This window comes from Sodiomyces alkalinus (assembly GCF_003711515.1).
Source record: "Sodiomyces alkalinus F11 unplaced genomic scaffold SODALscaffold_1, whole genome shotgun sequence".
Taxonomy (NCBI): Eukaryota; Fungi; Ascomycota; class Sordariomycetes; order Glomerellales; family Plectosphaerellaceae; genus Sodiomyces; species Sodiomyces alkalinus.
The window spans coordinates 4,427,082-4,447,359 of NW_021167079.1; the positions used below are offsets into that span (position 1 = coordinate 4,427,082).

Sequence of the window (20,278 nt, forward strand, 5' to 3'; positions counted from 1 at the left end):
GCGAGGAAAGTAACGACTTCTAGGTACTAAAATATCTTAGAATCGGCCCGTAGGACGCGTGGCCTAATATCGTATTAGGTCTTAAGTAGGGCAAAAACGTCTTTTAAAGTATATAGGATAAAGCCTTAGTCTCTTTTCTATAGGTAGTAATTCCACGTATAACCTATATATACGTCTATAACGAATATAATGGACTTATATAGTCCGCCCGTTAACTACTCCGCCTCTTTTAGATCGTGAAAATTAATAGCTAGGGCCTCTCTGGGCTTTAACGAGTAAAGGGATAGTATCCGCCGGATCTACGTAGGCACTTACGATTACCTACATGCGTTATAGTCCGTTATATAAGGTCCCCTTATCTTTACCCGCTAAGTAGCGTCGACGATTTTTATAAGAGTATCGGTGCCGTAGTGGCCGAGGCGATTATACTACCGTTATACTATAGTCTTCTACGGTTACCGCGGTTATCGTGATCTTCTATACGGGTTATCGCGCGGGTGCCTTACTAAGACCGCGAATACCGTGGCGGCCGTGGCTTTTACGCGCTTAATTATATACTAGCCGTAGATATTTAGTAGCTTATAGATAGGCCGGTCGTCGGCGGAGCTAATAATAGTAATATTTACGGTGTCCTAGCGGTAGCCTTATAGGCGTAGCTAGCGTTCTAAGACGATATTAGTAATGAATTCCTTATAGTATACGATATTATAGAGGCGTAGTAGCCTCTTCGTGCCCGATAAGGATTATATATATAGCTTAACGTCTCCGTATCCGAGGATAGAAGCCTTATAAGTACCCACCTAAAAGGATAAAGATAAAGTATCTGTGGGTAGTCTAATAGCCGTAAAACAGCCTTAATTATTAAAGATATAGATTAATAATCCTAAGTCTAGGATTACGTAGTATAATAACGCTTTAGCTTAGTTAATAGAGAGAGATACCCTCTATTCTTATTATAATCTTAATAGTATCGTTATACGACGACGGCGCGCTACCCCTTAGGTTAGGTAGGCGCCTAGTCTCCCTATCACGGTGACGGATAGGTCTTTTAAAGCTATACTTACAGGCGGCCTAATAACCCCCCGATTTTATTATATAGTAGTTATACTAGGCGTAGTATTATAGAGTTAATCTTCCTAGACTTCCTCTATCTTATTAGCAGTAATAGCCCCTAAGGCTTCCCGCCTCTTCTATATCGCGGTATCCACGCGGCTTTTAAAACTATAATTACGTATTTTCTTTTCCGTAATCTTTATAATATCTTTACGGCCATGCTAGGTATAAGAGCGTATATCCGGCCTTATATACTAATAGGCGGCGGTAGTATAAGGGTTCTTATATATCTTATAAGGCCTCCTTATTATAGGAGGGATAGCCTTTATGGACGTATTACTATAAGGACGCTTCTTATTATCTTTATTATTAGTAGTATCCTTAGTATTGGGGAGGTTCCTAAGGGTGTTAAAGGTGCCTCTCCTAACTCTAGGCTTTATAGCAGAGGATTATAGGCTCTTTATATGACTAAGAACCGTACGTAGAGCTTTTACGAAGTTATTAATCTGTTAGCTTATTTTCCGTAATCTTATCGTAGTTATTTACTAGGTAGTTATTACTCTATTCCTAGGCAATAGGTCTAATAGCTTTTAACGCGTTTTCTACTTAACGGTCCGCGCTTAATAGCTCTAAGACGCCTATATATTTATGGTGTATTATCGCTATTTTCTAGCTTATAACCTAGCCGTCTATATCCTTAGGTATAGCCTTTATAGGCGTAGTGTATTATCGATACAGGATTAAGGCTTCTTTATAGAGGTTTATAGGGGTTAGTCCTGCGTACGCGTGTAGGAGAGTAATTTAAGCCTATAGGTTATTTACGGTATTATTCTATAGCTAGGCGAGGAGGCTACGTAATATAGTATAGATAGTCCTTTCGATATAGGAGCGTACCTTATTGAACTCCTTCTACTACGCGTTATAGTCTGCCTTTTCTTTACGGTATACGCGGCGATCTTATAGGTAGTATATACGCCCCTTTTTAGAGAGGTTATTAATAGATATAGATGTCCTAGTCGTTAGTTCTTTTATTACGGTCGTGGCCGTAGTCTTCTAGCGGGCGGCCGTCTTCTTCTTACCGATAGCCGTAGCCGCCGTGGTAGCGGCGGCGTCCGTAGCGTTTATAGCCTTATCGCCCTCTAGCGTGATAGTAGAAGATAGAGTAGCCGTGGCCTCCTCCGTGGCTTTAGGATCTACGGCGAGGGCTTTATATTTACGAACGTTAGGCGGTGTAGGTATAGGGAGGAGATAGGCGTTAGCCTCCTTATCGCTTAGCTTTAGATTAAGGTAGTTATCCTAGTAGGAGGTAGATTTACCGCGTATAACGCGCTCCTATACTGCCTAATCCCTTTAGTTAATAAGGGTAATAGCGGCCGCCTTCTATTCGGCGTTAGATACATTAGAAGATATCTTTACTTACTTTTCGGTTAATTAATTAATTAATAGATAGGTTAGTAGGTTAATTAATCGCTTAATTACTCTAATTAGGTTAATAGTAGTTATTTAAGAGTGCCTATATAGATATAATTACTTTTATAGTGGAATAGGGGTAGCCTTATTAATATCTATGGTTTAGACATTATAAACCGGGCTTATAACTATCGCACGTTAAATAGGCACTTTAATAATTAACTTATTAGAGTAGAAATCTTATATATATATATATTATATTAAGTTATATCTAGGAGAGTCTCTTATACCCTTAATTTAGGTGGTAAAGACTCTGTTATAGGTACTAAGTTATTTATATCCTATCCGGTCCTTTCTGGTATCCGCCCCTATTATATCCGAAGCCCTTAGTTATAGCGTGGATCCCCCCTGGATCCCCTATAGACCACGTCGTGGTCTATGTGCCTATACGACACTTTTATACCCTTAATTTAGGTGGTGAAGACTCTGTTATAGGTACTATATTATTTGGATTCTATTCGGTCTTTCCTAGTATCCGCCCTTATTATATCTTAATACCTAAGGTCCCTAAGATTCGAAGCCTTTAGTTAGGTATAGATCCCCTAGGGACTATATTATAGTCCGTATATCTATACGATATACCTCCTTAGTTAAGGTGGGTCTTCCTAGGTTAACTAACTAATTAAAGGCGTTAGTTTAAAGTAAAAGCTCTTAATTCTTTTATTATAAAATTAATAGTTAAGGGGGAAACGCCCTTATAAAAATAATCTAAATCTGCCTTATTTAACCATTTAATTTAATTCTATCTTAATCGGTTCCTTAATCCTAATTAGCCGGATCTACTTAATCGAATCTACCTCTATTAGATTTACTACACCCTTAGGGGCCTTTATCGTTATTACGGCTATAGCTTTAGCGCGTTTAATCTCTTCGTGTAGTTATTTTAACTACTCGATATAATCCTTTTAATCCGTTAAATTCAGCTATTACTATAATCTTTTAATCCCTGCCTCCGGTAATACCTTTATTAAGCCGTCTATGATTATATCCTTCGTGTTAATATATATAACCTTAAAAAGACCTTACTATACTGACTAACACACCTATTAGCTATAAATATTGATATACCATAGTCTTATTTATAGGCGTTATACCTTCTTATTAATAAGGTTAATAGTTTACTAATTATCGTAGTATAGCGTAATTATTATTAATTTAACTAAAGCTTTAGATCCCTTAATATCCGACTAACGAATAATATCTCCTTAGCGGCCTTTATAAGAGTAAGTAGTTCTGACTCTATTAATAATATCGTAACTATTAGTTACTTACCGGCCTTTTAGTTAATAGTGCCGCCGAAAAGCTTTATCGTGTATCCTTAGGAGCTTTTACGGTCTATATTATCCCCGAAGGACGCGTCGCTTACGGTTAGAAAGAGTCTATCCTTACCAAATTCTAGGTAATAGTGTCTTATATAATATAGGAGTAATAGTATTTATTAAGCCTTTTTAAGGTGGTTAAAGGAGGGGTTAACATTATATTAGGAAAGCTTTAAATAGGCGAATATAATATCGGGTCTTACTATAATAGCGGTATATAGGGTTAAACCTATTATACCCTAATACTAGCGGACCTCGGGAATTAACGCGCGTATACTATTATATAGTATTAACGGCTTTATAGTTAATAATCGAACTTTTAGCGGTTTTCGGTAAAGGATATCTACGTAGCATTTAACTATAATCTTCTTTATATATAAGGATTATAATACCTATAACCTACGTATAGCTTTATCCCTTAAAACCTTAATTCCTAGGAATTAACGGATTTTATCGCCTTATAATAACCTATAGCTTTATTTAAGGGTAGTCTTAAGATTATCAGCATTAGTATTATAATCTCTATAGTAGATAAGTCCGATATCGTTAACGTAGAAGAATAGGATTAAACTATCGTGGATTATAATATAGGGGTTATTAGAGACGGCTATAAATTCTATCTTCTATAGCGTGCCGCTAAATTCCTCTTACTATAATAGTAGCGATACCCTTAAACCGAAGAGGGCTTTCCAGGCCTTTTTAAAAGTCTATAGTATAGTCCTAAAAAGCTCCCTATATATAGACTTCCTTAACTAATAAGATCCCTCCGTTTAGATACCCTGCTAAGCCTTATATAGAAAAACAAACTAAGGATATATAAAAAGTAAGGTAAACATAAGGTTAGGCACTATAAGCTAAGCGTGGCTAGCCCTGAAATCAGGACAATATATTACCAGATAACTAGTATACAGCGTAAGGTACAGAGCGTACAGCGCCAAATCTCTACACCGTAAGTGCCTAGGTAGGTATCCATGTAGTATCACCTCGTTCTCTCATCACGAACTCTTCTAATCCATGTTAGTTGTACCCGGGAAAGCTCAGTAGAGTATTTTCGCTTTTAATATCTTGTTTTATCTTTTCGTTCCTCTCCTATTCGCTTCTTAATTTATTTGATAATATTCTAAGGCTATCGTACTCTGTGAGGTATTCTATTTTCCCACTAAACATTGAGGATTTTATAAACAAGACGTGGCATAATCAATACGGAGAATTCAAGCTTCCGCCAGTAGACACTACTACTTTGTACGAATGTCCACATCTCAGCCCCAGCCGGCCATCACCGTGTTGTCCCTTCTCGCTGTCGCTGCCATCCAAGCATGACCACTTTCTTTTAGGGTGGGTTTCTTTATCCCTCTCCCGTTATTGCTTTCTCTCCTGGTTCCATCAGCGATCCTCTCTTCTTCAGCTGTCCCTCCAACAAATCGGCAATAGTTACGGGCGGCAGCATCGCTCCCCTCCCTGCATCGTGGGCCAGGGAGCAATCTTTTTTTTATTTCTTTCCTTCTTTTCATAGCCAATTATCAATTACTTCGGTAGCTGGGTGGTGCTGATCTCCCTACCCCTCTTACGTCTACCAAGGCTCTGGCCTGTCTCCATTCGCGGCTCCCTTCCTCTGGGTTGAATGCCCCCCACCCAAACAGGGAGTCCAAACAGGGCCCGGGCCTCGCTCCACATACACCGTACAGGTATAGAGTACCTACACATACCGTACGTCCACCAGATTTCACATCCACATATCCACTTCTACCTGGAAGGACTAGCGCAGTCGGCCAATGCCAACTCCCTCCAAGGTTTCCACTTTCTAGGTACTCTTTTAGCCCCCGTCAGTCACTCGTCCCAGCCGAGTCTCATCAGTGGTTCGAACCCCAGGCCTGGCTCCTCCGCCGCGTGCGTTGTGTTGCTTCCAATCTACCTTACGTGGTACCCCAAAACTCAACCTCCTTCTTCCCCCGACCCCGACCTCGACCTCGACCTCGACGTCTTCGTGACCCGCCCATCAACGAAGCTTTCCCATGTCAAAACCAGCCATTCGACGAACGACGAGTTGTGCCGCTGTCCATAATCTCTCGGCTCATCGCACCCACTTCTCGCTTTCGCGCTTTGGTGTCCCAGTCCCGCGTCCCGCGTCCTGACTAACTCAGTCCCGAACTCACCACCCTCCCCTTTTTCGACGCATGCGACCGATCTCCCCGTCACGACTTCTATCATAGCTTAATCCGCCCGTCCATCGGGTTCACTCCATTGTTTGCTCGAATTTTTATACCCTGACCCTCTGTCCACTCGACCGAACCCCAACTCGGTTCTGAGAGCATCGCCGGGCAAGTCCGGTTGACACATCCGCTGAGCGGTTGCCACGATGACCGCCGGCTTCGACCCCAGGAACGGGGCTCCATCCAATGCTGCTTCTCCCCCCAGCAAACGGGATTTGAAGTCGTGGTGGAAAGGCTTCAAACTTCCATCCAAACAGCAGGAACCCCATGGTACACCCCCTTCTACTTTCGCGTCATCTTCCCCCAGATATCCCCTCCACCCTTCCTACAGCCAAGTCATCCAGGACCTCCAGCTGGACGCCACACTCCACCCGCTGGAGCTGATTCTGCGGATACATGACGCGCACGTCATTGCTTCCGAGTCTCCCTTCTCGGGCGATGCCACCACGTCCACGTCCACGTCCCCAAAGTTTCTCCGTTTCCTTGCCGAGTCCGCCAGGTGCTGTGCGCATATCGCATCATCTTGTATTCTCACCTCAGCAAAATTCATGAAGACTAAGCTTGGTTTAGGAACTCCAGAGTCCCGTCCGCAGGGCATCTTCGGCGTGCCGCTCCGACAGAGCATTACCTACGCGAACGTCGCCATCTCCCTCGTCGACGAGAACGGCCAGAGCTACATATACGGATACGTCCCTATTGTCGTCGCCAAATGTGGCGTCTTCCTGAAGGAGAAGGGTGAGTTGCGGTTCGCTTCTGTGTGGGCTGGCCGGAATGCCGTCTTGCGGCTGACACGTGTTTACCAGCCACCGGTATCGAGGGCATATTTCGTCTCAGCGGTTCCGAGAAGCGCATCAAAGAACTTAAGCAGGTTTTTGACTCTCCAGACCGCTACGGCAAAGGCCTGGTGTGGGACGGTTACACCGTCCATGACGCCTCTAACCTTCTTCGAAGGTACCTGAATGACTTGCCGGAGCCTGTAGTGCCGCTGGACCTCTATGAGAAATTTCGAGAGCCTCTCAAGGGGGCCACGAAGCCAACCCTCCCCGATTCAGAGGGCCCGCAATTGGTTGACAACTTCGACGAGGATGCTGCCATCGCCAGATACCAGCAGCTCATTACCGAGCTGCCGCCCCTGAACCGCCAGCTCCTGCTCTATATTCTCGATCTGCTTGCGGTGTTCGCGGCCAAGTCCGACGAGAACAGGATGACGTCTCAGAACCTGGCGGCTATCTTTCAGCCGGGCATGCTTTCCCATCCCGCCCATGCCATGGCACCCGAAGAATATCGCCTGAACCAATGCGTCATCATCTTCCTCATCGAGAACCAGGACCATTTCTTAATAGGGATGCAAGGTACCGGCACCGACGAGAAGACGAAGCAGGAAATCGAAATGGGAACGCCGCCCCTTGCCGAACCAGCGACCCCAAGTCCCAGCCGGCGGTCGGACCTGCGGCGGTCTGCATCCAATGCTAGCGCAGGGGCGGAAAGCGTTCGACGGGATGGCACGCTTCGAAGGAACCGATCCACGTCCTCGAAACATTCGCGCCACGACGGGGCCACGACTCCAAACAGCCCCGGCTTGGCTGTCACGCCGACTGGGGGGTTGACTAGGAGCAATACCGTACCATCGAAGAAGTCACCCAACCTTCAGGCTGGAAGGTTCCGCAGCCCCAACATATCTCCCTTGTCTCCAGCCAAAGGCCCTGTCATTCGCGAGGCGATTGCGTCAGTATCGACACGGGACCAACCTGAGCCGTCCGAGAAGTCAATCGGCGCGCCGAGCATCATCCCGGAATCTACCACTGCATCCAGCCTGGCGCCCGGCTCTGTTGGCGGACTAGGCAGGAGCCAGGAACGCTTGCTGGAACCCCCGCAGGATGTATCGACCCCCATAAGGGAACGAAATTTACAGAGTTTTTTCCAGAGGTCACCGTCAGGTGGTGATGCGGAAAAACGGCAACCCAACAAACTGAAGAAGAAGCGGCTACCGGGGAGCTTGAACCCTAGCGCGCAAAGCTCTAGCACGTCCCTGCACGGGGCGCACTCGGCGGCGGCTTCGCCCGCGGTGGAAGCTCCCAACCCGCTAGAACATACGATGCCGCTGGTTCCCGAGCACGGGCCGAACTTGACGGTAGCGTCGCCCACGGATGCGCAAAGAGAGAATCCACCAAGCGCGTCCCAAGGCCCCACGAACGACACCAACACACTCTCCCCCGAAAACCATTTTCGCTCCAAGAAGTCGCCCCCGACTTCGCTCCATTCCTCCGTCAATGAAGGTTCAGAGCTGGACGTCGTGGAGGAGCCAGTAGCCACGGCAACAGCCGAACCAGAGAAGGAAAGAGAAATGGAAAGGGAAAGGGAGAGGGAAAGGGAGAGGGAAAGGGAGAGGGAAAGGGAGAGGAAGATGCGGTGGAGGCTATCTCGTCATAAGAAAGAAGATGCTGGCAGCTCTACCCCCGACGTGACATCGGCACCACTGGGCCTCGTTGGATCGAACGATTACGCTGAGATGAGTGTCACATCCATAGGGAGCTCCATCAACAAACCGCGGAAGAGCTTCACGGGCGAAAGCTCAGATGCCGCGCCAGTCAGCAGCGACGTCTCGCACGGCCAAGACGGCAATCGGGATAGAGAGAGCAGAGAGGAGTCCAAGGGCCCGATCGGCTGGATTCGCAACAAGTATAGAGAAGCGAAGGAAAGCGCCGAGCAACGGCGGAACAAGTCGCCACCGGCAGACAGTGAGCGATCTACCGGACTCGAAGCGGCGATTCTCCCAGCCAGGGGCAAGAGCATGGACATTGCTCGGGAAGAGGCCAATCTTCACCCGGAGCAACAGCCGACGACGACTGCTTCCGCAGCTCCTGAAACAGCCGCGCCGATGGCGACACCGTTGACGGAGCAGGCCTCAGGTCCCGACAGAGAGCACGAAAGCAAGCAATGACGGGGTGGGTGTGTTCGGACTCGGCGAGTTTTATAAGCGAGGGCCCCAGTCTGCCTCCGGGCGCAACAAAAAACGGGGTCAGGTCGCTTATCGTATGTTCATGTGCAATTTTTTTTTTTTTTGGCGCGAAGCTGAAGGGGTTTTGCTAGGGATTGGAATGAAAGGATCATTTCCTCCTTTCTCTCCCCCTTTTGCTTCTACCTTTTTACTGTCATATAATTTCACCAAGTTCTTTCTGGGAATATCAAGAGGCACAAAGATGTCTCGATTTGTTTTTCTTAGCCTGTGGGAATCATAATGCTGGGGGTTCTTCGATTCTTTTTCTCAAATTTTTATTCTTTTTCCTTTCCTTCGGGGGATGAGATAGCGGGTGTTGGGGAGCTATGGGAGTGCACTACTACTAGTACGGGCCGATGTCCGTCAGAAGGGCATTCTGTGATGGGCTCCCATTACAATTCTAAGCCCAGCCAAGGAGAAAGTTCGACAACGAGGGTTTGCCATATCGAACATACACGGGGCTGGACGGCATTGGCGGCATGATCGATCGTTGCTGTTGTCTTCTTGGTCTTCTCATTGTATCCCACGTCTGGGACATGAAGTTTCCAGCAGAGTGTCTCATTCTACCTATTCTACGCATGCCAGGCAGGGAAAGGAAAAGCGAGGTGGAATACTCTTAGGAATCGCATTCTCTTCGATACCCAGAAATCTCAAGTGTTTAACCCATGATGGGGGGGGGGTGGTTGTGTGTAAAATTGTTTGGTTGAACACCGGCACGGGCGTCTCGATTGAATACCTAACTTGCCTCCTCCTTACTTCACTTGCAACGAGCCGGTACAGGTGAGACAGCTGAGGGATTAGCAAGTTAGCCGATGGAAACGGGTTTGGTAGGGAAAGGAATCGAGGCCAGAGGAATCCCCATGGTGTTGCGGGTCGAACTCTTCCTTAGCCCACGCGACGGCATGTTTGAAGCTACACCCGGGGGGGCCCTACCCTAGTCTGTCAGGACGGGCTGAGAAATGCGAAATTTGGAGACTCGTTACCGAAGATTAGAAATTGGTGCTGTTGGCAAGAGGAATCTGTGCCTCTACTCCAACTGTTAGGCACGGTTCTGGCGATCTAGCCAGCCTGCTCCAGGGTCAAGGCCCCTTGACCCAAGGTCCCAGAGTAAAGTCTCCAAAGAAAATCTGTGTGGGACTCTCTTCCATATGGTATGAATGATTTTATTACAATAATTAATGTACAATAGTCCGTATTTCACAGCTTTTTCACCGTTTCCCATACGCAATGAGGTTAGGGTTAACTCGAGCAGAATCAATCGGCATACACGCCTGTATCCCAGACGACCAACTTGCCTCGCCTCCTCCAGTCCTCGTTAAAAAAGCCGTTCCATCCCTCCCACACCCTCTTCAAATGCACGCCAAACCCGGCTCCTGGACCGCGAGCGAAAAACTCGTCTAGCCACGGCTCGATGCCCTCAAATCCGACGATGAAGCGCGGGATCCGTTCAGGGCGCACTGCCTCGCCGTCAGACCACTCCTTCTGCGACGGCCAGAGTTCCCGCCCCAGGAAGCCGACGGGGTCATCGTAGAAGCGGTCCGCTTCGTCGCGGTACGAGTCGCGCTCGGGCGTGTCGGGGCTCGTGTGCAGGGGGGGTTCGCAAGTCAGGGCGCGGGCGTGGAGGGCCGGGTGGACGAGGTGGGAGCGCCAGGGCGTGGAGTGGCAGGGGGTGAGAAAGAGGGCGAAGAGCTCGACTTCTTCTGCGTCGCGGCGATCCTGATCTTCTGCGGTAAACGGCGGCAGGGCTTGAGCTTCGGCGGGATGGAGGCGCTCGAATTCGCGCCGGAGGAATGTGAGGACGTTCAAAGGTGCGGGCTGGTGGCCCAGAGATAGGAAAGCGGCTAGAGAGATGTTGAGAGCGAGAGCGGCTGTGAGGAGGCCCTTGCGGCGGAATTGGGGACGGGATGCAGGTTCGGAAGAGGCGGCGGACGCCCGGTTCGGGGCTGGCCGGGTGAAGAAGGCGGCGGCGTAGGAGGCGGCGAGGACGTGGAGGATCGGAAGGAGCGGGTAGATGAAGCGGACTTCCTTGTGGGAGATGAGTGAGAGGGCGGTGATCATGGCGTACACGGCGGCGGCGAGGGTGCGCAGGGCCAGGTCCGGAGCTCGGGAGCCAGCCTTTGGGATTCTGTAAAGTGCAGCGAGGACGAAAGGGAGGGCGGCGATGCTGAGGAGGGGGATGCCCTGGGAGAGGTAGTAGTGCCAATCATTGCGGCCGTAGAAGACGGCGAGAGAGCGGGAGATGTTGAAATAGAGCCACGTGTACGGGGGGAATGTCCACTCGCCAAACCAGAGGCGATCAGATATGAGGGAGACGGTGAGAACGAGAGAGCCGCAGAGAATGACTTCGCGGGTGAGTTCAAGGAGGACGGTCCGGTTGATGGCTGATGGCTTGGAGCTGGAGGTAATGAGGGTGGTGATGAGTATAGTGAGCCAAAGTAGAAGGTTGGTAGGACGGAGGACAACAGCAAACGCGGCTAGGATAAGAGAGAATCGCAGACTGCGGTGAGACAAGAGACGAATTATTAGCCTTTTCTGCCTCCTGTTCTGTAGATATGCCATGATTGATCTTGTCCTCGAGGGCGAGAAAGTACCTGTTTATAAGCCGCAACCCCGTTGAAGAAGACGACGGGTGAGAAGACAACCTGGACAACACGGAAGCCTTAGGATTCTCTTTAACAGCTTCCCGTTCACCGAATAGCTCCCAGGGCCAGTAGTAGAGGGCCATGATGGTGAGTGTAGTCTCGAGGGAGTTGGAGAAGGTCCTGGTGGAGCAGAACCACTGAAAGGGGCTACATATGCTCAAGAAAAGCTACAAGGCACACGAAAGACATGGGGCATCAGTATCAAGAAACTATATGCCTAGGCGTATGGAGAGAAGAGGGGAGGGGAGTGTTCTACAGCAAACCAGGAACTTGTAGAGTTGAGGCCGTACAACTTGGCAGCTAGCTGCCAAGCGTACCAATCGCTGGCAGCGGCAGATACGACTTGAAGCACCTTCGGGGCGGCTATAAGAATAGATGGTCTCAGTTGCACGGCCAGCGCAGACGGGATTAACCTAGTGAAGGCGTCGGCGATCCAGTAGACGGCGGCGAAGAGGGCTGGATGAAGGGATGAGCGCAGTTGAAGTCTCCATTCCTAGGAGGAGAGTTGGTCAGCTAGACAGGCCTAACTCTCTCCCTTTCTCCCTTTTCTTCATATCAGATCATCTCATCCCGTATGGAGACACGCACCCAGGTCAACCAGGCGGCGCTGGCATCACCAAAGGCCCTCTGCCAGGCAGGCTCGAGGGCCTGGAAGTACTCATCGGGCTGGAAAAAGGTGAGAAGCCAGTACGCATTGACAGAGCGGATGACCAGAAGCTTGTAAAAAACGGAAGAAGAAGAAGAAGGGGAGGAGGAGGAAGAGGAAGAGGAAATCCTGGCAAAGGGGTCGCGCTCGTCTGAAACTGCCTTTAGGGGTTTGGAGGCATGAGAGCCGACGGAAGCCATAGTGGATGGGGTTGGCGATTTGAAATGGTCGGCTTCAGGGCGAATCTGAGAAGTTATTGACTGTCATGTTCTCGTATTAGACATTGAAACGTACGAGCTGAGGAGAGATGCAAATCATGAAAAAGGGCTCGCTCCGAGGGGGGAAGTTCTTCCCTTCGACGTTTCGACGTTTTGCTGTGGTTGAAGAAAGACCGACTAAATGCGTAGGTACAGATTATGCGTAGCTTTCTAAGTAGAGTATACTTAATCACCCATACCAGACTATGTTTTTGTGAATACTAGGTACTCTATCTCTACCTTACTTATGTTGAAAGTCCAGTACCTTAGGTATGTATCTATGACCATGTATCCAATCTCAGGGGCGTATGGTACCTTATTAGTACGGTGGGGAGTGTACCAAGGACCAAGTACTTTCCTTTCTCACTTCGCAGCCGAGAGATGTCCCAGACGGGAACCACTCGGTCAAGTTTCATTGGACGCCAGTTTTATAAATCCTTCGCCGTTGATTGGCCGATCGGCTTACGACCGGATTGTCCACCTGCTTCGATTTCGGTTCGAAGTCTTCACCTGAATGAACATCTTAGACTTGAAAGAACGAGAACAACGCTAACGTACAGGAGACCTGGGTTCCGCCAACTATATGGTGAAGCGTTGGCGGCTGAGAAGGAGACCTGGGAGTTTCAATTGAAATAGCCGACTGCAGAGCATGTACGTTTCCCTCTTCGACATCTCTTCCCTTGTACCTACGAATACATCATCCGGAAAATGCAAGGGCCTTGGAAACGTCTCCCCCACGCGGGTTCGACCACATGTTGGTAAGGTAGTGTAACGGGGGCAAATGTCACTAAGGTAGTGACCGCTTTCCTTGGGCAGGCCGGCGGTCCATGTGACCACCTGGCTGGGTCGGGATGGAAAAGCTCTTGGGTCATGGACTCATGGCCCCGTCATGACCAAACCCGCCTTGAGCCGCGTAAACCTGCGCTTAGGGGTACTCTCGGTGGGGACTCGGAGGACAGAGCTTCCGGTTTCTTCGCCCTATCCTCTTCCCCAAGTGGACGTTTCTTCGCCGGTGCCGTCGTCCCTTGCATGGAGCCGGGAACCCCTTTAGAATGAGATAAGTGCCATTGAGTACTTAACTTGTATCTTGCAAGTAGAGCTTTCTTTTTACGTGAGCAGATCTGTCCTGGGTGCCGCCTCCCGCCTTCCATGATGAAAGTTTCTATGGGTCGGGGGGGGTATATCTACCCTCAAAGAACCCCGCGAAGTTTGCCCCTCACCTCCCTTCACCAACTATACTGTACCTTACATTGTCCATCACCAACTTACCTACCCTACCTTACCCAAGATCACAAGTGATACAAACCAATTGTCTTCTCGTCCTCCTAGTGTCCGTCACCTAAGCCTAAGCCATGGCACCTCACGCAGACGGCGCCGCCACATCCTCGACCAGCGGGAACAATGACGTACCGGCCAGGTTCCACGCTTCCTCGACCGACTCCGCCATCGCTGCCGAGAACGAGTACGCTGCGCACAATTATCATCCCCTCCCTGTTGTCTTCGCCCGCGGCCAAGGCATCCACGTCTGGGACCCGGAAGGCCGCCAGTACATGGATTTTCTTTCTGCCTATAGCGCCGTGAACCAGGGCCATTGCCACCCGGAGCTCGTCAAGGCCCTCGCCGACCAGGCGGCCCGCCTGACCCTCTCCTCCCGCGCTTTCTACAATGACGTCTTTCCCCGCTGGGCCGAAAAAGTCCGCGCCGTCTTCGGCTTCGACATGGTCCTACCCATGAACACCGGTGCCGAGGCTGTCGAGACGGCCATTAAAATCGCTCGCAAGTGGGCTTACAAGGTTAAAGGCGTTCCGCAGGGGAAGGCCCTGGTCTTTTCCGTCCAGGACAACTTCCATGGCCGTACTGTGCGTACACTCCCCTCATCCCCCTTCTCTTTTTTTCTCCTCAAGCTATGCCCCAGAAGACGGAAGGCAGTGGATGTTCGGGCTAACGCAAAGATACCTTTACTCTCCAGATGACTGCCATCTCCCTTTCCACCGACCCTGAATCCCGTGACAACTATGGCCCTTACGTTCCGAACATCGGCGCCTACTCCCCCTCCACAGGGAAAGCGATTCGCTACAACAACATTGCCGATCTCGAGGAGGTTCTCGAGGCCCACGGCAAGGAGACGGCCGCCTTCATCGTCGAGCCCATCCAGGGTGAAGCCGGCGTGGTTGTCCCGGACGACGACTACCTGAGCAAAGCCCACGCCCTGTGCAAGAAACACAACGTGCTCCTCATCTGCGACGAGATCCAGACGGGGATCGGCCGTACGGGCCGCATGCTGTGCTCCGAGTGGTCCGGCATCAAGCCCGACATGGTGACCCTCGGCAAGGCCATCTCGGGCGGCATGTACCCCGTGTCGGCCGTCCTGGCGCGCCGCGACGTCATGCTCGTCGTCGAGCCCGGGACCCATGGGTCCACCTACGGTGGTAACCCTCTCGGATGCGCCGTGTCCATGCGCGCTCTCGAGATCATGGAAGAGGAGGACCTCACCGCCCAGGCGGAGCGGCTGGGTTGGATCTTCAGAGAATCCATCATTGCATTCAAGTCTCCCATCATCCAGACCGTCCGCGGCAAGGGCCTGCTCAACGCTATTGTTATTGACGAATCTGCCACCTCTGGAAGGACGGCTTGGGACTTTTGCGTCTTGTTGAAGGAAAAGGGAGTATTGGTGAGTCAAAACCAGCGGATTGTCCCTTGGTCTTCTGCATTTCCTGGTCTTTTTTTTTTCTTTTTTTCTTTTTTTCTTTTTTTCTTTTTTTCTTTTTTTCTTTTTTTCCCCTCGGGAAAGTTGGGGCGGGAAGAAGAGGTCACGCGACCGAAAAGAGGGGGACGACAGGAGATGCGATAGGCCAGCGGCTAGCAAGAGGCTGACTGGTATGTGAATCACAGGCCAAACCGACACATGGGAACATTATCCGATTTGCTCCCCCGCTCGTCATCACCGAGGCGGAGATTCGAAACGCGATTGGCATTATTGGCGAAGCCTTGAAAGAGTTGCCCAACGCGCCCAAGGCCGGGGGCCACTAGTGGCCTCCAGAAAGGGAGAGATATATCTGGAAGCGTCCGGGAGCTGCTGTCCAACAGCTGACGGCAAAAACAATAATTAGGAGAGTCAAATAAGCCAAGGACAGCTGTGGCCCGAAAGAAAGAGCGAAGGTCGAGCGTGTAAGAAAAAGGTGACCGCCGTCAGAGGCCATCTACAGTTAACCCCTCTCTCGGCAGATCCAAGAAGACGACTGGATAGATGCATCATCGCATCGGAGCCGGAGATGTGTGCTGGGGGGAAATCTAGCCAGGTCTTCGAGGCTTGTCGTGGGAGCGAAGAATAGGAAGGAAGGACTGGCACTTTGATGTCTGTCCCCAGGACCAAGAAAGTCGCTAGGGATTGGGGATTTTGGGTGAGATGTGCCTTACTTCCCCCTTTTTTCCCATGGGGGGGGGGGAGGATGGAGGGTGGTCGCGGCAGCTGGTTGATCAGTGAGGGATGAGAGTCCCCCTTCTTCCCATTCCGGCGCCACGTCACAGACGGACTCGATAGATCCGCCCATAAACTGCTATGAAGAAGGCCGTGAGCCTTTGATCGAAAAAGAACAATGCTTGTTCTTCCTGTAGAAGTTTCAAAATTCTGCCAAGGCGCCGGTGAAGTCCAAAGATGGTCCGATGTATTCTCAAGACATGCCGAGGTGCAGGGTAAACTCCCATCTAACGATATGCACCCGTCGGTTAGGGGGTTCGACGGTCGGGCAGGTGGAGGGGTCTACCGATATAAAACCTGGACTAGGTATGCAGCCAGCGGGATACTGGTCTCATGAGAAGGGAAGGTCGATAGAGATCCGAGACTATGGGTGGCAGTATCTTATCCGCCCTTCCAATCAATGTTAGAGGAGCAAGGAAGTGAGGCCTACGAAATACGTAGAAATAGGGGAGAGGTAGGAGGAAAGGGAAGTGGGGTGGAAGCAGGCAACCGCGGTCAACAAGGCGGACAATCGCATGCATGCATGCAGGGTCGTGGTCGATTCGTGGATTTCCCTTGGGGTGGATGGGGGGACTGGGGCGACTTTTACTGGGCAACGACAAGCAAAAGGTCACGGTCACCGTGTCGAGCGTCTCCTTCTTGTTATTTGTTTAGGATCTCCCGTTTGCTTAATTAAAGGCTCTCCCTCTTTTATTTATTCCCCTCTTCTGCCTGCCGGGCCCGAGATGGGAACTTGCTTAGGTTTTATGTATGGGAGACGGACGAAGGAGGGAGGGTATGGTCTGACATGTTGACACGTCGGCAATGCATTGATGAACCTCGCTCGTCCGGGGAAGGATCCGGCCTCGCCTAGTATTTGTCATGTGGAGACAGACTGGGCGCAGGTATTGTACACTACTTGCAGGTCGGGCAGGGCCAGCATGCCTGTTGGGAGAACCGATTGAAGGTAAGAGATACTGCAGGGAAGCGCATCTTCCATTGGCCGTCCGTCCGTGCCTTCTGTATGTCGGGAGGGAGGCGGGAGGGATGGACGGCGTTAAGCCAACAATCGGCGAGGTTGCTGTCAGAGAGTCTTGCAAGTCTGGACAACCGAGTCCGGTTTGAGGTCAATCGTTGATACCTCGAGGCTTCAGGTGCCCTGTGCAGGGAACCTTTTGGTCGAGCCATGGTGAAAAGACGTTAGGTGGAATATGACAATGCTTCATTCACCAAATTTTATATAAACAGTGAAGAAATATGGAGCCTGGTGGTAGTGAGTGTCTCAAGCCACCGTGTGAGTTCTTCCCGCTGTTTTGTTTAATTCGTCAGTTAAGCCGGCCTGCCTTGACAGCGGTTCGGATTCGAATCCGGTCCAACGGTTGAGACAGCCACAATAGTCGAGCTTGGGCGAGAGTACAGAGTATCCGCACCGCACGAGAAACGCAGTGGTTAATCATGGCTTCTTTTCCGCGAGAGACGGTTGTGCTACGAAATGATCAAGGTTTTCCACCAAGCCGGAGGCTTCAATGAAGGTTGATTCTTAGTGTCGACCCAGTACTCCCGATTTTAAGGTCGGGAAGTCGTTTGAGGCCTCAGAAGTCCAGGATAAGTATCCGTATTCGGTATTTGTCGAGTCATGCGGGTGCATCGCCTTTGCGGATAGGAAACCTTGCCGTCTATGTACCTACCTTAGTTGCAGATGTTTCCTCTGAGGAACCCCCCCGGCTTTGGGGGTTCAGAGTGATAAGCTGACCGCCTACGAGGTATGAAGTAGTGCCCAAATGACTCTGGGCGACGCGATGGCGATAAGGGCAGCATAACCACGGAGATAGGGCATACTGACGGAGCTGTAACCATGTCGCGAGAGACGAAGGCGACGGGAGATAGTAAACTTCCAAGGAATATCGTGGCTGCCCGAACATATGATCGGCGACACTGGACCGATGAGCATCCTGATTCAGGAGGACTGACACTAAGCCGAATTATAGTTGTTCCCTTATCTACGTGTAAGGTACCTTACCTGGTAGCAAACGATTTGCTACCTCACTACAACGACCTTGGCTACCTTACTGTCGTCGCGCCTTCTCACCTGTGGAGGTACATGCTTCATTTCCGTGCGTACGAAGGAAGTGTGGAGTACACATTCCGTATCATGTACTAAGTATAGCTCAAAGATATCTACCTTACCTGAGGTAACTTAGGTACCGTAGGTACATACACTATGTACACAAGAAACAAGAGAATCAAGGACGTGGTGCCAGAGCTTATCGCGCACTCTGTAACTGATCATATTTCATAGAAGTGCCGAGATCGGGCTAGATGCACCTACATAAAGTCAAGCACGAAGTACGGATACAAGTGCATAGCCGACCAGCTTTTGCATCCTATCGTGTAAATACCATGTCATTAGCGACATGGGAGGCGAGGACTCTGATTCACCTGGAGGACGATGGACAAACACGACATAACATAATACTTCGTGAGGTATCTACCATGCTACCAGCACACTGTAAGGGTACATCACGGTGGTAGGATGTTGGTGCCTTGACAGTGTTCATTTCCAGGACGCCACTGCTATCAGTAATGGGTGAGAATGCCTGGGAGACCCCCGTGATTCACCCTATAAAGAGAGCGGATGACTGTTCTTGAACCCCCTGACCCCTCTCTGCCCCACTGTCTCCGTCAGATCTGCCCCTTGTCCTGCGGATCGCGTCACGAGCACGCCTTCCAGGGGTTCTAATCCGCTTCCAGCAGGCATGGCTTGCTTTACTTTGGAGTAATTCGGTACATGGAAATAGGGGCGTACAGTGTCTGAGCGAGTTGTTCACACTCAGGCTTGAAGCATAAGCGGATAAATCCTTCGTAATTCCGTAACTACTGGTACGCGGTGAACAAGGCCCTAGGAGTTATATAGGACTTTTGTGGTGCGGGATCTTAGAGGCTCGGTTCGATCGAGCAGATTCTTGGACTATCTTCCTTATTATTATACTGACTAATAGTCTGTCGTTGCATTGAAGACTTATAAAAGGGCGAGTGATGGTCGGACCTTATGTAAAGGAAAGCTAAAAAAAAAACATACAACACCGGGTATTCGCTGGTCGTCACCGACCCAACTACTAATCCGGCCCTTACTGGCTTATCTAGGGGAGAGCGGACGGGATCCCGAGTTTTCCAATAGGTATGGTCGTATGTACTTGGAGGTTTGGACAAGACGCATTATATATGAGAACTTAGAGACCACACAATAGAACAGTCGCGGTAGGAAACGAGCAAGGAAATGCCCGTCTCTTTCCTTTGATATCTTCTATCTGGTTTAACCCCTTTGCTTATCGAGGCCCGGGATAAAACCCAATACGATACGCTGTTGTTTTAGTTATGAGGCACGGAAACGGGTTTGTTGAGTGATCGAGATATTGGAGAGTTGTCTTTGGCATGTTGTTAAAGGCTGCCCTGGCTAGGGGAACCGTAAATCGCAGGAGCATGGTGCTCTGCAATAAAAGACCCTTGAAGCTTGTTGTATGGTAATGAAGAAACAATGCAAAATGAAGGACGCAGCACACTAATTATGGGCTCCAATACTTCTGTCCTCTTGGCCCCCTCGACATGCCATGCCGAAGTTTCCCGGAACCCCTGTTGTACGGATGCTCTTGATGTGGAGTGTGTTCATGTAGCTGCCCGTCAAGGTTGTCTCAGTAACACGTGAGGTTTTGTGCTGAATGTCACTCGGGATTTATTTGCATGGTTCTGCACCAAATTAGGTCAGCAGGCAAAACTGGGTGCGGACTATCTTAATCATGAGGAGTTATGGTGCACTGTGCCAGGCACAAAGTAAAGTACCTGCTTCCACGCCACGTCCCTCCACCTGACAGGAAAGGGGTCACTTCAGGCAATGTGTGGAGGTGGAGGCAAATAGTGGGTCTGTGACCGCCAGTCACGTCGTACTTCATCCACAACTTTGGCCTCACTCTCAAGGTCGTCTACCCTTGGTTTTTCCACTTCTTCGAGAATGCCATGTCCTTCGTCTTTATCTCTCCACTTCCTACCTTATCCTTAACCTCTCGACCTAATTGTTTTCGAAACTCAGATCCTCCTCTTCCCCTCCTTTCACCCTCTCTCTGCCTGATTACCTTAACCTGTTATATCGACACGACTGTGCCTCCACCTTATCTGGCTTGTCGTATCCCTTATCGCCTCCCTATCCCCTGTCGTCTCTTTAAACCCCCTAT

At 49.9% G+C, this 20,278-nt stretch overlaps 6 protein-coding genes across 6 annotated transcripts; 4 read left to right on the forward strand and 2 right to left on the reverse strand.

The window, feature by feature from the left end:
* Nucleotides 1–5,090: 5,090 nt before the first annotated feature.
* On the forward strand, nt 5,091–6,174 carry SODALDRAFT_355032 (hypothetical protein; the record flags this gene model as incomplete). Its single annotated transcript, XM_028613776.1, has 6 exons — nt 5,091–5,141; nt 5,230–5,307; nt 5,356–5,458; nt 5,528–5,888; nt 5,984–6,085; nt 6,150–6,174. 6 exons carry the CDS (start codon nt 5,091–5,093, stop codon nt 6,172–6,174), a joined length of 720 nt encoding a protein of 239 aa, XP_028470649.1.
* On the forward strand, nt 6,052–9,142 carry SODALDRAFT_24996 (RhoGAP-domain-containing protein). Its single transcript, XM_028607412.1, has 2 exons — nt 6,052–6,787; nt 6,856–9,142. Exons 1-2 carry the CDS (start codon nt 6,199–6,201, stop codon nt 8,991–8,993), a joined length of 2,727 nt encoding a protein of 908 aa, XP_028470650.1. The 5' UTR covers nt 6,052–6,198; the 3' UTR covers nt 8,994–9,142.
* Nucleotides 9,143–10,231: 1,089 nt separating this feature from the next.
* On the reverse strand, nt 10,232–12,692 carry SODALDRAFT_326999 (hypothetical protein). The gene is made up of 4 exons (XM_028610313.1): nt 12,281–12,692; nt 11,949–12,185; nt 11,642–11,859; nt 10,232–11,547 (listed from the first exon to the last, which is right to left on the reverse strand). The coding sequence occupies exons 1-4, from the start codon at nt 12,536–12,538 to the stop codon at nt 10,305–10,307; spliced, it is 1,956 nt and encodes a 651-aa protein (XP_028470651.1). The 5' UTR covers nt 12,539–12,692; the 3' UTR covers nt 10,232–10,304.
* Nucleotides 12,693–13,615: 923 nt separating this feature from the next.
* SODALDRAFT_327000 (ornithine aminotransferase) lies at nt 13,616–15,544 on the forward strand. Its single transcript, XM_028610314.1, has 2 exons — nt 13,616–14,454; nt 14,565–15,544. Exons 1-2 carry the CDS (start codon nt 13,948–13,950, stop codon nt 15,444–15,446), a joined length of 1,389 nt encoding a protein of 462 aa, XP_028470652.1. The 5' UTR covers nt 13,616–13,947; the 3' UTR covers nt 15,447–15,544.
* Nucleotides 15,545–17,808: 2,264 nt separating this feature from the next.
* Nucleotides 17,809–18,810, reverse strand: SODALDRAFT_355038 (hypothetical protein; the record flags this gene model as incomplete). Its single annotated transcript, XM_028613777.1, has 6 exons — nt 17,809–18,004; nt 18,123–18,141; nt 18,328–18,367; nt 18,452–18,482; nt 18,561–18,649; nt 18,727–18,810. 6 exons carry the CDS (start codon nt 18,808–18,810, stop codon nt 17,809–17,811), a joined length of 459 nt encoding a protein of 152 aa, XP_028470653.1.
* Nucleotides 18,811–19,587: 777 nt separating this feature from the next.
* On the forward strand, nt 19,588–20,175 carry SODALDRAFT_355039 (hypothetical protein; the record flags this gene model as incomplete). Its single annotated transcript, XM_028613778.1, has 5 exons — nt 19,588–19,668; nt 19,724–19,751; nt 19,811–19,828; nt 19,984–20,072; nt 20,137–20,175. 5 exons carry the CDS (start codon nt 19,588–19,590, stop codon nt 20,173–20,175), a joined length of 255 nt encoding a protein of 84 aa, XP_028470654.1.
* Nucleotides 20,176–20,278: the final 103 nt, after the last annotated feature.